Genomic DNA, 15,323 nt, shown 5'->3' on the forward strand with positions numbered 1-15,323 from the left:
CCAACATATTTCAGACATTGTATTTAGAAATAATAAATAAAACAGTTTTAAAAAGTCATATTCCCTTTAAGTGCTGAGCACTTACAGCTTTCTAAATGAGACCTCTTCCATGGCAAACAATATGCTGTACATTTTGGTAATGAAAATTATGCTGATAAATACCCAACGTTTGTATATATTTCCACAGTATCTTTTTTTTTTTTTTCACAGTTACCAAAAATAAAAATTGCATTCAACTCATACATCTATAAACACCTGATTCCTCACTGGATAGATTCAAAGGAGGTGAGAGTACAAACTGAACTTCAAACTTCTTTCTTCAGTGTCTGCCCTCTACATATGTCTTCCCGAATCTTCCTGTGATGTGATCGTGCTCTGAGATGGTGGCAGAAAGAAAGCATTATGATGGTATGAGGCAGACTGGCCTGAAGCTTTGTCTTCTAGCCAGCTTTAGGGAGGGTGATCGAACCCAGTCCTTTTAATATAATTCTTAAGGCATTCTCAATGTCACTCAAATGTCCAGACCTCTAGATCCTGAACTATGAAGTCCTCCTTTTTAGAAAGGATATCATTATTGAAAGTGCTACAGGAGTTGCTTCGTCCATGGTATAAGTCAGCATCTAGCCATAAACCAAATCGTCCCCTGGAAACGATCAAAAAAAGAAAGAAAAAAAAAATGGTAAAAACTTCAACCATACTTTCTGTCCTCCTTGACTCCTCCTTCATCCCCCTATTCTAAAAACACACAAAAGTTGAAAATGCTTGAGAAACAAAGGCTATGTTCCCTTTATTTCATTTAGATGACCCATCTTTCCTAAAAGACGAATGGTAGTCACCCCTCATTTAAACTCATAAATAAGAAATTTTATCTTTGATTCTTATGTCATTGATTAGGCCACTTCCTAATAAATCTAAATATGTGGACAAGTTAAAATCACCTGACACCTAGGTTCTGGTTATCTTCAAAACTCAGGTCAGGTGTAAAGTAAAAAAAAAGAAACAACAAAAACCCAACAACAATAAAACCTTACCCTCCACCACCAAGTTCTAAAGAACTTATGTCTCCATTGATAAAGTATGAGTTTTCTCCACTCCACTTAAAGACCTTGGGGTAGAAACACAAAATAGAAAAAGCATTTTCATCTGGAGAATTAGCAAAGAGGGAATGTTAGGATGGTATCTGTATGTCTAAAGGAACCGCCCCGCTGGTGGGGAGACTCCTAACTGTTGGACCTGGACCACAGAAGGACCAGGTCTCTGATGGGGCTATGAAGTAAGAAAGGCCTTTCCAGCCCCCTCTATGGATCCCACACTATGCAGAAAAGGAGTTCCCAAGGCCTAGGGACTCCTCTAAGTAGTGTGTGTACTACAGTCAGGTAGTGCTAGCTGTTCCACACCCACCCCTGAACCCAACCACTCCCAATGTGGGGACAGCAGGAGTTTGGCTATTTCTTCACATCAACGTACCTTGAAATTGGGGCTAAAAGTATAGAGAAAAGTTTCGCCTGTGCCATAGTAATGGTCACTGAACTTGAAAGGATGAGTTGCATATGCTCCAAAAATCTGTCAAAAGAAAATGGAAATGTTACCTATTTTCTAACCCAAATATTTGAAAGAAAGGTTTTCTGAAATATTTGACACAATTCTGTTCTGAAATCTCATTATACATCTTTCAACAAGATTATGCTGTTGTTGCTGTTGTTGTTGTTGAGTACCGTGGAGGCGGTTCCGACTCAGAGTGACCCTGCACAGGGTTTCTGAGGCTGTAAATCTTTATGGAAGCCAAAAGCCTCATCTTTTTATTTTTTTTTCCCGCAGAACAGCTGGTAGCTTCGAACTACCGACCTTGAGGTTAGCAGCCCAATTTGTAACCACTACGCTACCAGATATAAATATAAGCTCTTATATTTAAAAAAGAAAGATCAGCAAAGGAGTAGACAAAATGTACTCAGTCCTAATTGAAACTCAGGTGGTCAGACTACCCCCTGCTTGGAAAATACATCAGATGAAGCTGAGAGAACTTGTTTGTCAAAGGCCAACAATTTGTTCCAATTTAAAAGACTTCCAAAACCCACGATGGAGACAAAAATTTCCTTTAGTGAATACAGACGACTCACTGGGACTATCAAATCACAAGAAAATGTATCTTGAACTCAGAAATGACTGTTTGGGGAATCACAGTCAGATTTCTTATGTGTTTAATAAGATCAGAGTCAGACATTTCCCCAGAGAAACGTTCCCCCTTTTGACTGGTAACAATGAAATGTCTCATGCTTAACAATAATTCTATCCTTATTAGCATGACTGATCCAATACATTTTACTTTAAAATGGCTTTTAAGAAAAAACATTCCTTAATATTATGAGCTTTAAAATGCATTTATATGTGTTTGCTTCAATGGTTCTTCTATTTTTTCTTATTAAGAGGTGGGGAAGAGAAATAAGTTACCCAAGAAGCAGCTCTGAAGCATGTTTCTTGCTTCAGCTTTCCATTTTTCTGCTCAGATCCTAATCAAATACTTAGAGTGGGGGCATGATGGGGTAAGCATATATATGCTGAATATGTCCTTAGATGGTTCTGATATACCCTCTCTTCAAAATGAACAAAAAATACACCAATAATATTTTCCCCTTCTCTGGTTATTTTTTACCAAAACAACGAAAATGCAACTGAGACAAGCACCTTTCTTTAAAAGCCTGGTACTAAAATATGACTAAGATATACAGTGATGGAGGAGAAAAGTGGGCCCCTCTAAAATCAATAAATCCGAAAGGTCATTCTTGCTCTCTCGTCCTATGGAAGATGTTAAATAATTACATTCTTTTAAAAGTAATACTTTCATGGCAATCAGGGAAACTTGTTTAACAACTGGGAACTGGTTACCACCTAGGGATTACTGATAATTTTGTTAGGTCCACAGAGGTATGGCGCTGTGGCTTAATGCACCAGACTGCAAAGCCGTTTGAACTGCAAGGTGGACGGTTCAAGGTCACCAGCTGCTCCTCAGAAACCCTGTACAGGGTTGCTATGCACTTAACAACAACAAAAACAACACAGAGAGAAAATGTCTATTTTAAGTGATGCAAGTAGGGGTGAAATACTATAATGACCAGGATTTATTACAATACTTCAGCAAAGGAAAAAACAAAGAAAAAGAAAAGCAAGACAGATGAAGCAAATGTAGCAAAATCTTGCTAACTGTGGAATTTACTACCTGTGGACTCTGGATGATGCTGGTTCACTTTATGAATCTGTCTTTAGTGTGTATGTTGAAAGACCTTCATTACAAAAAGTTTTCTATGACAGAAACAGGCCTCACCTGATTATCCATATCTTTGATGACCAATAGGACAGGACTATCTAGCGATGCTGATTTCCGATAGAGAGTTTTCAAGCTGGTACCATGCTCTAATGTGCTATATGCAAGTCTCCACGGATACCCCTGCACCCTTGCTGGAAGGCGTCGGGCCAGCTGCAAATCCAAAGATGGAGATGTAGATATACATTTCACCCACAAATCACTCAGGAAACTTTGGCATACATCAACTGCCTGTAGCTCAAATTTATACAGTTAATTACATGTTACTCTTTGGCAAATATGTGCCACTATAAACCAAGAAAATCACTGCCATCGAGTATGTTACTCACTGTCATTATACAGGGTCTCTAAATGATCCCTTGGGAATGCAGAGACTCCGTAGGAAAAGCACTGGACTGCTAACTAAAAGGTCAGTGGTTCAGGCCTACCAGCAGCTCTCCCACAAGAGGAGGTTTTCTGCTTCAGCAAAGATGTACAAGCCTCGGAAACCTGCTGAGTTGGAACAGACTTAACGGCACTTAGCAACAGCGAAACAACAACAATGAGCCTTTAAGATCTTTCAATTTCATGTTTCTGAGCTGATTTGCTGAAGAAAGTACAAGAGATTCCTAACTGAAGGTCCAAATGTCGTGGAGTCCAAATGTGGTGTGCCGTGGAGTTGGTTGCGACTCATAGAAACCTTGCATAGGATTTCCGAGGCTGTAAATCTTTACAGGAGCAGAAAGATGCATCTTTCTCCTGTTGAACAGCTGGTAGTTTCGAACTGCTGACCTTGAGGTTAGCAGTATGCCTAGTAGCCACTACACTACCAAAGTTCTTTGAAGGTCCAAATATAAGTACAATGTAACATTTCATAAAACTTTCAGAAAATTATAGCAACTGATTTTCAGAAACCATAAAATATATACTAGAAACACAGATAAAGGGAAATTCTTCATAGTGGCAGATACGTTTTCATAAAACAATTGAAGTGTACTTTCTATGTTTATGTAAATTACGGCCGTCAGAACACTGTGACAGTCACTTGGCTAAATCTGAATCCTTTCTGAGCACATTAGAAGTAGGGTACACCCACTGCTGGTGAGTCAATCCCATGTGTATCTGTCTGAGTAGAACTGTGCTCTGTAGATAGGACTGCCAATGGTTTCCAGGCCTTTCTTCTGTGAAGCCTCTGAGTGTACTTCTAACCTTCTGGTTACCAACCAAGTGCTGACACTTTAAACATTTTGTAAGACAAGAATGGCTCTTCTGTTGCATTTGTTGGGAGGGGCAATCAGTCTGAGTAACCCCTTGCTCTTCTGAGAAGGCAGAGGGGAATGAATGTTGTTGTACCCTTTCAGAAGCAGGGAAGGGGATTTAGGGGCTGGGGAAGCTGGCTCATTCTTAACCCAGAGGGAGAAAAGCAATGTGGTGTGGGTGGGAAGTACGTTTTAAGGCCTAGAAGACCCCTTCTAGAGACCACAGAGGGGGCTCACCTGCTCTATGTGCATGTTCTCCAAGAGTGCACTATGGGGTTGCAGGACAGGAAGAACTTCCTCCTCATCGTCATCATAGTAGCTACACGTGCTCTTCCTGCGCTTTGCCTCCTCAACAGTGATAATCTGAAATGGGGCAAACCAATAATCAAGAAAAAGGATGTACTGTTTTCCTTCAAACTGCTAAGAATGACCTCAGGTACAAAATTGCCTATAATATGTGGAGCTTTAGCTCCAAAGGGCTTAAATTGAAATGGCACTTTGGAGAAATATTTCATTTTTCCATTTCAGAACAAATGCAGAATTTACCGCAGTACATCTGAGGCACTTAATACATAAAAATTAAAGTCATAAGTTTTCAGTTTTAGTTATCAGTGCTGTTTGCTCAGTCAACTCAGTGAGAATTATGTAGAACCCTACAACCAACTTGTTGCTATTTTGTGCCATCAAGTCAATTCGGACTCACCTTTGAAATACTCTAAATTATTCTCTTAGGCTGCATCTAAGTTTGAGTTGTTAAGGACTAACCAGGACTCCTGGTGCAGTGCTGTAGGATCAGCATTGGACTGTGAACCATAAGGTCAGCAGTTCAAACCCACCAGCCGCTCCTAGGAAATCCTACACATGGTCAATTTGAGTTGGAACTGACTCAAAGGCACTTAACAACAACAATCAGAGCTTATTCAATGAGTAAGATAAGGATAGTTTCTTAGTCAAAGGTCCTACCTAATGTTTTATCTGTAAATAGAGTAACCAACATTGACAGAAACAAAGAATGTAACAACGAAACAAAGAGGACCTGAGCTTTGCTCCAAATTTCAGCTAAGTTTCAATTCTTTATTTACATTTCAGAAGTGATCAAAGTATTCTTTCCCTGTAAGCTGAAAAAAACGATGCACACACTTACTATCTTGTAGTTATGCTTATGAACTATCCAAACCCATTTCATCTTAAAATTCATTTTTTGTCCTTCCTTGGAAACCCTATACAGGGTCACTATAAGTCAGAAGTGACTTGACGGCACTTAACAACAAAGTTTATATAAATCAGTGGTTCACCTAAACTCCTTGGTATCAATATTAATGTAATTAGAGTAACATTTAAGTTATAACTTATGCAAGCTGCACGATGACGCATTATTCAACTTCTAAAATGCACAGGGATAGATATAACGTGTGTAACACATCATCTGAGTCAAATTTACAGCTAAGACATTAGCTTTAAATTCTTATCTCCCCATGAAATATTTACCTAAAGAAAACAGGCAAAGAATCAGAAATCCAGCACTTCAAATGCATTAAGTGAAGAAACATCCTTTTGGTAAACTACAGTTACCACGGGTACAAAATGAGACTATTAAAAAAAAAAAAAAAATCAAATAGGAATTTTTGACTCGAAGCAGAAGTGGCAGACACACCATATGGTTGTTTTTAGCTGCTGTTGAATGGACCACTCAACCATACCTATTTCCAAAAGAAGTAAAATACCTGTTCTGGTTCAGCACAATCCTTGCTAGTTAGAAGGCATTTCAAGACCTACTGGAGGGCAGATCACTGAGGATTCACCAGCTGCTTCTGATCTCTCAAGGACCTATTCCCACTTACCTTCACAAAGGGCTCTTGCTCAGGTCTGGCACAATAGAAAATCTGAATGTCCACAGGCAGTCTTCGCACTCTCATTGTGACTGATGCAGGCTGTCTGCTCTCTAATGAGGAACAGGCTTTCTGTCTATCTGCCTCCACCACACAGGTACTCGTGGCCACGCTGTGCTACAACGATATTTGTAGTATCGAGTTTCCTGCATGATTAACTTTCTGTTTCCCTCAGGAGAAGGTTCAACGTTTCGACAGGAACACACCCAAATTAGGATTTAGAGCAAACACACACTTCCTGTCAGGCAACAGAGCTGAGAGACTGTAAAATGACACTTTCACCTTTGAAAAGATGGTTTCCTAACAGCATAACAGAAAACAAAACCCCATTGTTGATGGGGTTTTTTCCCCCCTTCCTTTTCCTTATACTTTTTTTCCTAACTGTCCTCAATTAACTTTTTTAGCTCAGCTTTTCTGTGTTTCTTTTCAGCACTTTCTCTGAAACAAAGCTTTATGTACGAGCATATTTCCTGATGTTTGTACGTCAGAGGGCAGATGAGAAGCTATAAAGGTCAAAACTGTGGTCATGGAAAAGGTGCCCTTCAACAGGTAGGCTCACTACAGTTAGGACAGTAGCATTTCACTTCATTTTCATTTGATGTGAAGAACTAGAAGAGTAAGAGAACATCTGGTTTAGGTGAGGCAGAAGTACATGTCACTTGGAAGGCAGCTTTATGAAACAGCTGGAAAAGTAATGATTACCTTTCTGTATTTTAGAAAATTAATCATAATGACTGATGAGTGTGGTAAGTCCTCCTCTCCTCTACAGATCGGATGTCAGGGGATTGGAAAGAAATGCAGATCCCCAATTGGATCACTATTCAGGAGGTTCTCTGTGTCTTTTTCGGATCCGAAATGGCTTTTTGATCTTGGGGTTCAGATCATTCAGGATTCAGAATGCAGCTGTAAAGCTCATCCTGGAGCTCAGTTATAAAGAGAACTTGCACAGACGCTTTGTGAGCAGTCCAGGGTTACCAGACCTCATTCTCAGGGCGAGAGCCTGCAACCTGGCATAGAAACACATTGCATTTTGTGCCAGCGAGGGTGCACTTTCTTCAGTACCTGAGACTTCAGGACCAAAACCCAAGTCAAACTCACTGCCAGCAAGTCAATTTGGACTCACAAACATATAGTGTTTCTGAGATTTATTTCACGGAGCAGTTAGATTTGAACTGCTGACTTTGCAGTTTGCAACCTAACACCTAATTCACAGCATCACCAGGAATCCTTTGTACTTCCCGACAGCTAACATTTGTCCAGTGCTTTCTATGCTGTGGTAAGTGTCCGGTGCTTTGACAAGCATGGGACACAAAGCAGTGTACAGCCTCCAAAGTGAGGGAGGTGTTGGAGGGAGAGAACAGAGAGAGAAGCATTTATAACTAAAGGCATGTCATTCCTGCAGCTGCTGCTGCTGCTTGTGTTGGTTCCGAGTCACACAGACCCTATATGGGGTTTCCAAGGCCGTACATCTTTACAGGAGCAGAAAGCCTCATCTTTCTTCTGTGGAGTGGTTGGTGGATCTAAACAGTCCAGCCAGGGCTCCTTATTCCTTGTGATACAAATGCTAAAAACTACAGTAAATGTTCATAGGAGGTTGAGCCCACTTTAGGCATACGCTTCAGCTTGACAGCCGAGAGTGAGGGGTGTGTGTACGTGTGCATGTGTGTGTATGCCTGTGGGTTTGTGTGAGTGTGTGTGTGTGTGGTGCTTTCAGGTGGAGTGCCCTGCAGGATGTGAAACAATATGCTGGTTTCAGGGAAGAGCTTCTAGATTCATTGAGACTAGAGAAGAGGGAAAAAGGGAAGTAGAGATGAGAGAAGTAGATGAGGCTGAGAAGGAACGAGAAACAAAGACAATGAAGAAACCTGATGCCATGAATGTGTTAGAATTTCTTCTTACATAGGCCAGTGTTTCTAAAACCTGGATGCTTTTCAAAATCCTCTAGGAGCTTTTAAAAATACAGATTCTACATTCCTCCCCTAAACCTACTGAATCACACTAGTGTGGGTTTAAGATTCAATTATAAAATAAATAAACTGAAACCTTCCCCAGGTAGTGATTCTGATGAATGTGCAAGCTGCAAGCGGGTAATGATTGTTATACACACTGAGGGTTTTAAGTACGGGAGTATATGATTGTGTTTATGTATTTAAATGACAAAAAGACAGCCTACCAAGTGCTGTTGAGTTGGTTCCGACTCCATAGCAACCCTGTATAGAGTTTCCAAGGAGTGGCTGGTGAGTCTGAAACACCTGCCCTGTGTTCATTTGAACATAACTTTGACCTTGTGGTCAAAGTGCTTATCCTACATCACCACACCAGGACTCTCTAGTAAATATAAACAACCCTTAAATATGATGAGGGAAACATCACAAATCATGAAATAGACTTGGAAAAATTGGCTGTTGAAAAAAATCATTGATCATAGATCAAAATGAACTTTAGACTAAATAGAGAGTTTAAACTGATATAAGGGCCTCCTGTACAAAAGGCACTAGAAGGAAAGTTTTACATAGAAGAAACTATAAATCCAAGTAAGACAAAGGGCAAACTGAGAGAAATCTGCCAAAGATACCAGAGACAAATAATATCTTCAATACACAGAGCTCAAACAAGTGATGGAACTATTAAGACTCCTTAAGAGAAGTGCACAAAGGAACTAAGTTGAAGGAACTGAGTTGGCAGTGCAAAGATTACACATATATTTATACATGTTAAATCAGGAGAAAGATATGGCTTTCTGCTCCGTGAAGATTTATAGCCTCAGGAACCCTGTACTGGGTCGCTATGTGTCGGAACCAACTGCACAGCACATCACAACCACCACCAGTACCATACATGTTAAGTGCCTTTGAGCTGACTCCAATTTATAGTGACCCTGAATAGGGTTTCCAAGGAATGGCTGTTGGGTTTAAACTGCTGACTTTGCACTTCAAACCAACCTTGTGGTCCAGCGCATTACCCTGTAGTGCCATACCAGGACTCCACATATGCAACAGTAAGTAAAAAGTTTTCTGTACTTCGGCTATTGTTGTTGTTGTTGGTAGGGGCCATCGAGTTGGTACTGACCCATAGCAACTGTATGCACAGCAGAACGAAACACTGCCCAATCCGGCCAACCTCACTGTTGCCACGCTTGAGTCCATCGATGCTGCCACTTGGCCAATCTATCTCGTTGGGGGTTTTCCTCTTTTTCTCTGACCCTCCACCTTACCAAACATGATATCCTTCTCCAGTGACTGGTCCCTCCTGACAATATGAGAGACGAAGTTTGACCATCTTGGCCTCCAAGGAACACTCTGGCTGCACTTCTTCCAAAACGGATCTGTTGGTTCTTTTGGCAGCCCATGGCACTTTCAATATTCTCCTTTCAACACCAAAACTCAAAGGCATCAATTCTTCTCGGTCTTCCTTATTCACTGTCCAGCTTTTGCATGCATATGAGGTTATTGAAAATACCATGGCTTGGGTCAGGCGCACCTTAGTCCTCAAACTGACATTTTTACTCTTCAACACTTTAAAAAGGTCTTGTGCAGCAGATTTGCCTAATGCAATATGTCATTTGATCTCCTGACTGCTGCTTCCATGAGTGTTGATAGTTGATCCAAGAAGAATGAAGTCCTTGACAACTTCAATCTTTTCTCCGTTGATAAGAATGTTGTTTATTGGTCCAGTGGTGAGGATTTTTGTTTTCTTTACATTGACATGTAATCCATACCAAAGGCTGTGTTCTTTGATTTTCATCAGTAAATGTTTTAAGTCCTCCTCACTTTCAGCAAGCAAGGTTGTATCACCTGCATATCACAGGTTGTTAATGAGTCTTCCTCCAATCCTGATGCCACATTTGGCCGTAGAATTTAATCAACTTTCAGAAAAGACAAATACATCAGCTTTCAATATACTCTCCTTGTTTTTCAATCTTTCATACCTTGTCCATCAACAACTCTTGCATTCCTTATTAAAAATGTTTTAGGCTAAACTTTGAGCCACGAATGCATTGCTGTCCTCACTTCTTCATCAGAGATGAATCTTTGTCCTCAAAGGGCTGCTTTCAGGCGATCAAAGAGGTGAAAGACCAATGGATGAATATCAGGACTATAGGGAGGATGCTTTAACATCTGAAAACAAAGTTTTTGCAAAGTGTGAATAGTGTGAGCAAAGGTGTATGGATGTGCTTCGTCATACAAGATCAATAACTGGATAGCAGTCCTCTGTTTAATCTGAAGTTTAGGCTTCAGCTTTCAGAGAGCATCTCACTGTTAGGAACACTGTTGATTGTTGAACATTTTTCTTGATAGAGTTCCAATATTGTCCTCTGAGAATCCCAGAAAATCTAAGCATCAATTTTCGAGCTGATGGTTGACTTTTGAACTTTTTCTTGGATGGCAATTGAGAATATTTTTCCATTCCAAACTCTGCAGTTTACTCTCAGGCTTGTAGTGATGAATCCATGTCTGATTACCAGTAATGATTTCTTTTTTAAATGAAACTTTTACTGTTCTTTGAGTTGTTGGTGTTGTTAAGCACTATTAACTCGATTCTGACTCACAGCAACCCTGTATAGGGTTTCCAAGAAGCGGCTGGTGAGCTTGAACTGCCAACCTTGCAGTACCGCACGTTAACCCGCATGAGCCCAAATTTTGTTTCCAGATGTCCAAACATTTCTGTTTATGAGTTATTTCGGTATCTATCTCTCACATACTTTTTGTTTCTTTTTGAAGTTTTTATTGTGAATTGAGTAATAGTTTACATGGGAAAACATTGGTTTTACACTCGTTTCATTGCAATGATTATAATCTCCTGTATGTATCATCATTCAACAGTATTTGCTTTTATTCCTTTTTTTTTTAATGTACACAAAAACACTCAGGAATACATAATCATTTAAACAACCCAAGGGCACATTCTGCAAGCCTGCCTCCTGGCTGGAAGCACACAGCCTTGCTCTTTCAGCTGCTCTCTCTCCCCACGTCTTCATCTCTGCCTCCATCTCTGCTGTCACTGCTTCTCTGGATAGGATCCCAGATTCCACTTGTCGCACACACTTTTCAAAACCCAAGTCTGTCATGGATTATTTCATAGGCAGAGCCATGGCAGATTTGCTACTCCTCTACTAAGCAGAAGCATTTCACATGCACACTCATTGCTGTCATCAGCCGTGGAAGTGAACAGGCATTTTAATATAACCGGAGTACAGTGCAGATAATATTGTAACTCACTGTTTTGCGTGCGCACGTGTGTGTATGTGTTGCCGTTGTTAAGTGATGTTGAGTTGGTTCTGACTCATAGCAACTCTGTGTAGGGTTTCTGAGGAGCACCTGGAGGGTTTGAACCACTATGTGATTCACAGTGACCTTGTGGTCCAGGGTCCAGGGAATTATCCTGCAGCACCATACCATGAGTTCATAGTTTATCTCTTTTTCTTTCTCTCTCTCTCTCTCTCTCTCTCTCTCTCTATATATATATATATATATATACACACACACACATACATAATGTTATCCTCAGTAGTAATCAAATAAATGAAAAAAGAGATATAATAATCATTGTATGGTGCTGTAGGTCAGAAGGCTGACTATTTATATTCACCATTTCTCCTCAGAAACCCTATACAGGGTCACTATGAATTGGACCAATTTGAAGGTACTCAACAACAAAAATTATCAAAAAATTTTACTAAGTAATATTTTCTTCTGGCAGCAGTAAAGAGAGAAAGGCCAACCCTCATAAATTACTGGTAAGTTAGCTGTATTATGTAATTTTAAATGAAGCTTTTGCCCTGGAGTCACCTCTGACTCACAGAGACCTAATGTGCTGTACAATCAAGCGGCTCCAGAGGTGTACCTCGCTGGGATCATAATGGAAACAGAGAGCCAAGGCTTCACTTCTGTTGAACTGCTGTGTGGGTATGAATTGCCAATGTTGTGGTCAAACCACTTGTGCCTCTCCTATGGACCTAATAAAAAATTGTTGTTGTTAAGTGCTGTTGAGTCAGTTCCAACCCATGGCGACCCTGTACAGGGTTTCTGAGGAGCTGCTGATGAATTTGAACTGCTGATCTTGTGATTCAAACCAACCTTATGGTAGAGTGCTTATCCTACAGTGACACACCAGGACTCCAAAAAAAAAAACTAAGGAGCCTAAAAAAACAAAATGATGTCAACTGCAGATATGTGTCACTTAATGTCCTTTATATATTCTGTGAAACAGGACATTATGTAATTTGGACGTTGTGTGAACAGTAAATTAAGACTCATGAGAGCCCAATGCTGATGATCTTTGCTGCTGACGCCATTGAAACTACTGGAGGAGGCTGGGGGAGAGGTGGTGGTAGTAACAATGGCAGAAGATGGCAGTGGGTGCAGAGCATGTCCAACTGTACCCACTCTTCCACTCAGAGTCTGAAAGCCGGTGACTAGAACCACGTCCTCTGCCTGACCTGCCTGTATCCCAGCTGTGGCCCAGTGCTGCGGAAGTTTGAGTTTGAGTCCTTTAAAATCATCAGGGGGAAATAATAAACAAAAAGGTAACTGTTTTCCCTTCACCAAAAACAAAACAAAACAAGCTTATGGGACCACAGACCTATATGTGGTTGGCCTGAGCCAGAACAAACAATAAGTAACATATACTTATAATTCCATTTCCAGGAAACTATTCTAAGGGCACAACAAGGGCTGTAGATCAAGTGCAAAACTTGAACCAACTTGACAATTCTTAAAAGAGAATCATTAAATAAATCATAACAGAGATAAAATATTAAGCACCAGCTAAAAACGAGAGTATTAAGACATTTAATAATATAATACATTTCTCACAATATGTCAGGTAAGGGAATCAAGATACAAAACAGTACACAAAGCATGATTCCGTATATGTGAAAGTAAAAAGCAAGACTCTCGTCTCCATCCTAAGAAAACATCCTAAAACAAAATAGGAAAAGAAAAAGAAAGCAAGAGAAATTGTACAAAAGCGTTAAGTTGTTAGATGTGTTGTTAACATTTTCTGCACTGCATCCTTTTTTGGTTTCCAAATTTCCTACAAGAGACAGGTATGTATTATTTTTATAAAATGAGGAGCTAAGGTTTAGCTGAAGTGCTTGAATATGGGAGGATGGACTGTGGCTGGGGTAAGGAAAAGAACTGGGAGGCATGTTGAGTGCCTGACCAGGGCAGGGATGGTTCAGGGGGATGGAGGCCCTTACACTGCTTAAGAGCAAAATCAACAAAATCACGTGTGACTGACTAGACTAGAAGACTATGGAATGATGACCAAGTTTCCGGCTTGGGAAATCACTAAGTAACATGGGGATAATTAAGACGGTGTGGTGCTGTAGGATAAGCACTTGACTGCTAACTGCAACATCAGTGGTTCAAACCCACCAACTGCTCCTCAGAAACCCTATATAGACTCGCTAGGAATTAGAACTGATTTGATGGCACTAACAACAATAACTGGAAGAGAAACACTTTTGGGGACAGAGCTGATGAATTGTACTGGACAGACCGAGGGTGAAATGGCTATTAGATTCTAGAGGTGTACAGAGTCCCGTTATGAGAAATGCTGTTATGGTGGAAGGTGCTAAGATACTGCTAGTGGACAGAGCTTGCTCTGACACAGGAAGAAGCTTGGCCAGTACTGTTCTCCTCATGGGACTTGAGTACTCTCTTCCACGTCATAAAAAAAGCAAGGATGAGGTGGTCTGAATAGGCCCAGTCACCTCTCTCTTCAGTTATTTTTTTCTTTTTATGTGTCCTTAGTGTTAGCAAGAGTGCTAGGAGCTTAGAACAAGCCTACTCAGTTCTTTTTCTCCCTTCATTCCTCCTTTCCCCTGCATTCACCACAAGGGTGAAGACTACCAACAAGATGGACTTGCCCTCTCTTGTATTCTCTTCAGTAACTGGGCCTAAGAAGGCCTAGGAAAGGCTGCCAAAGCCACTCATTTCTAGTCTAGATGTTGAAGCATCTCTTTGAATACCTCTCTAGCCCCTGTTTCTCTGGGGCTGGAAGGCATGGCCTCTTCTCCCACTGACATTGTCATCAGCTGGAAATCAAGTCAGGGGCTAGTGGAAAGAAGCAGAGTAGGCCTTAAAAGACTTGCTTTGGCTCACGATATTCAGGCCTAGTTACGGAAGGATAAAGTATCTCAGGTGGTCTAAACCTTCTCCCTGGACTGCATATTGGGGTAAGAAGCCAGCCTCAGGAAGAAAACGTGTCTTCTTTGGTTTTGCCTCTTCTGTGCACGTATCTTATGGGGGCCTCTTGGGTAAGACTGACTCTGTGAGGAAAATACTTGGTCCCTTTGCCAGAAGACTAAGAGAATCTTCTATACATCCACCTTTGTTAAGTAGAAACTAGGGTTTGAAAAGCTTGAGAGAGTATCCATCTAAGTTAAAACTATTGTTTACTCTTCATACAAACAAGAGTGAAGAAAACCCGAAAGACTCAAGGTAACAATTAGTGCGAAGGATTAATGAGCCACATAAACTATAGTCCAGTACTAACCTGGTACGGGAAGAACAAGATGGTGCCTGTATCCTCCCACCAAACACTCTGATCAGGATCATAATAGAAGGAGCTGGACAGAGTAGGAGAAAAGGGTAAAACAAAACTCAAATGTATAAAAAACTAGACTTACTGGTCTGATAGAAACTGGTGGAACCCCCAAAATACCCTTCTAACTTAGAGCCGAAGCCACTCCCACAGATCACCTTTCAGTCACATAAAAGACAAGTCTATAACATGAACCATAAGATCCACGAGGAATATGCTCCTCAGAACAGCCGACTCTATGTGACCAAATGGATAGCATTTGCTCAAAGGAAGCAGGAAGGGACAGAAAAACGGGGCCAATGGAATCAGGGAACCCAAAGTAGAAAA

The 15,323-nt window shown here is 40.6% G+C and overlaps 1 protein-coding gene across 4 annotated transcripts in view; it reads right to left on the bottom strand.

Annotated features, from left to right (window-relative positions):
* Positions 1 to 266: 266 nt before the first annotated feature.
* Positions 267 to 15,323, bottom strand: part of NCOA7 (nuclear receptor coactivator 7) — a 245,799-nt gene continuing 230,742 nt past the window's right edge. Inside the window, exons 1-6 of one of the 4 annotated variants that reach the window (XM_006834689.1) lie at positions 6,399 to 6,473; positions 4,795 to 4,920; positions 3,320 to 3,472; positions 1,468 to 1,563; positions 1,032 to 1,105; positions 508 to 643 (exon numbers count right to left, since the gene is read on the bottom strand). In XM_006834689.1, the coding sequence (XP_006834752.1) occupies positions 508 to 643; positions 1,032 to 1,105; positions 1,468 to 1,563; positions 3,320 to 3,472; positions 4,795 to 4,920; positions 6,399 to 6,473 (660 nt within the window). Of the gene's footprint in view, positions 644 to 1,031; positions 1,106 to 1,467; positions 1,564 to 3,319; positions 3,473 to 4,794; positions 4,921 to 6,398; positions 6,474 to 15,323 lie in introns of those variants that run through there. The other 3 variants (XM_006834687.1, XM_006834686.1, XM_006834688.1) reach the window with 3 other exon arrangements.

The sequence above is a fragment of the Chrysochloris asiatica genome, unplaced genomic scaffold, assembly GCF_000296735.1.
Source record: "Chrysochloris asiatica unplaced genomic scaffold, ChrAsi1.0 scaffold00013, whole genome shotgun sequence".
In the NCBI taxonomy this organism is placed as follows: domain Eukaryota; kingdom Metazoa; phylum Chordata; class Mammalia; order Afrosoricida; family Chrysochloridae; genus Chrysochloris; species Chrysochloris asiatica.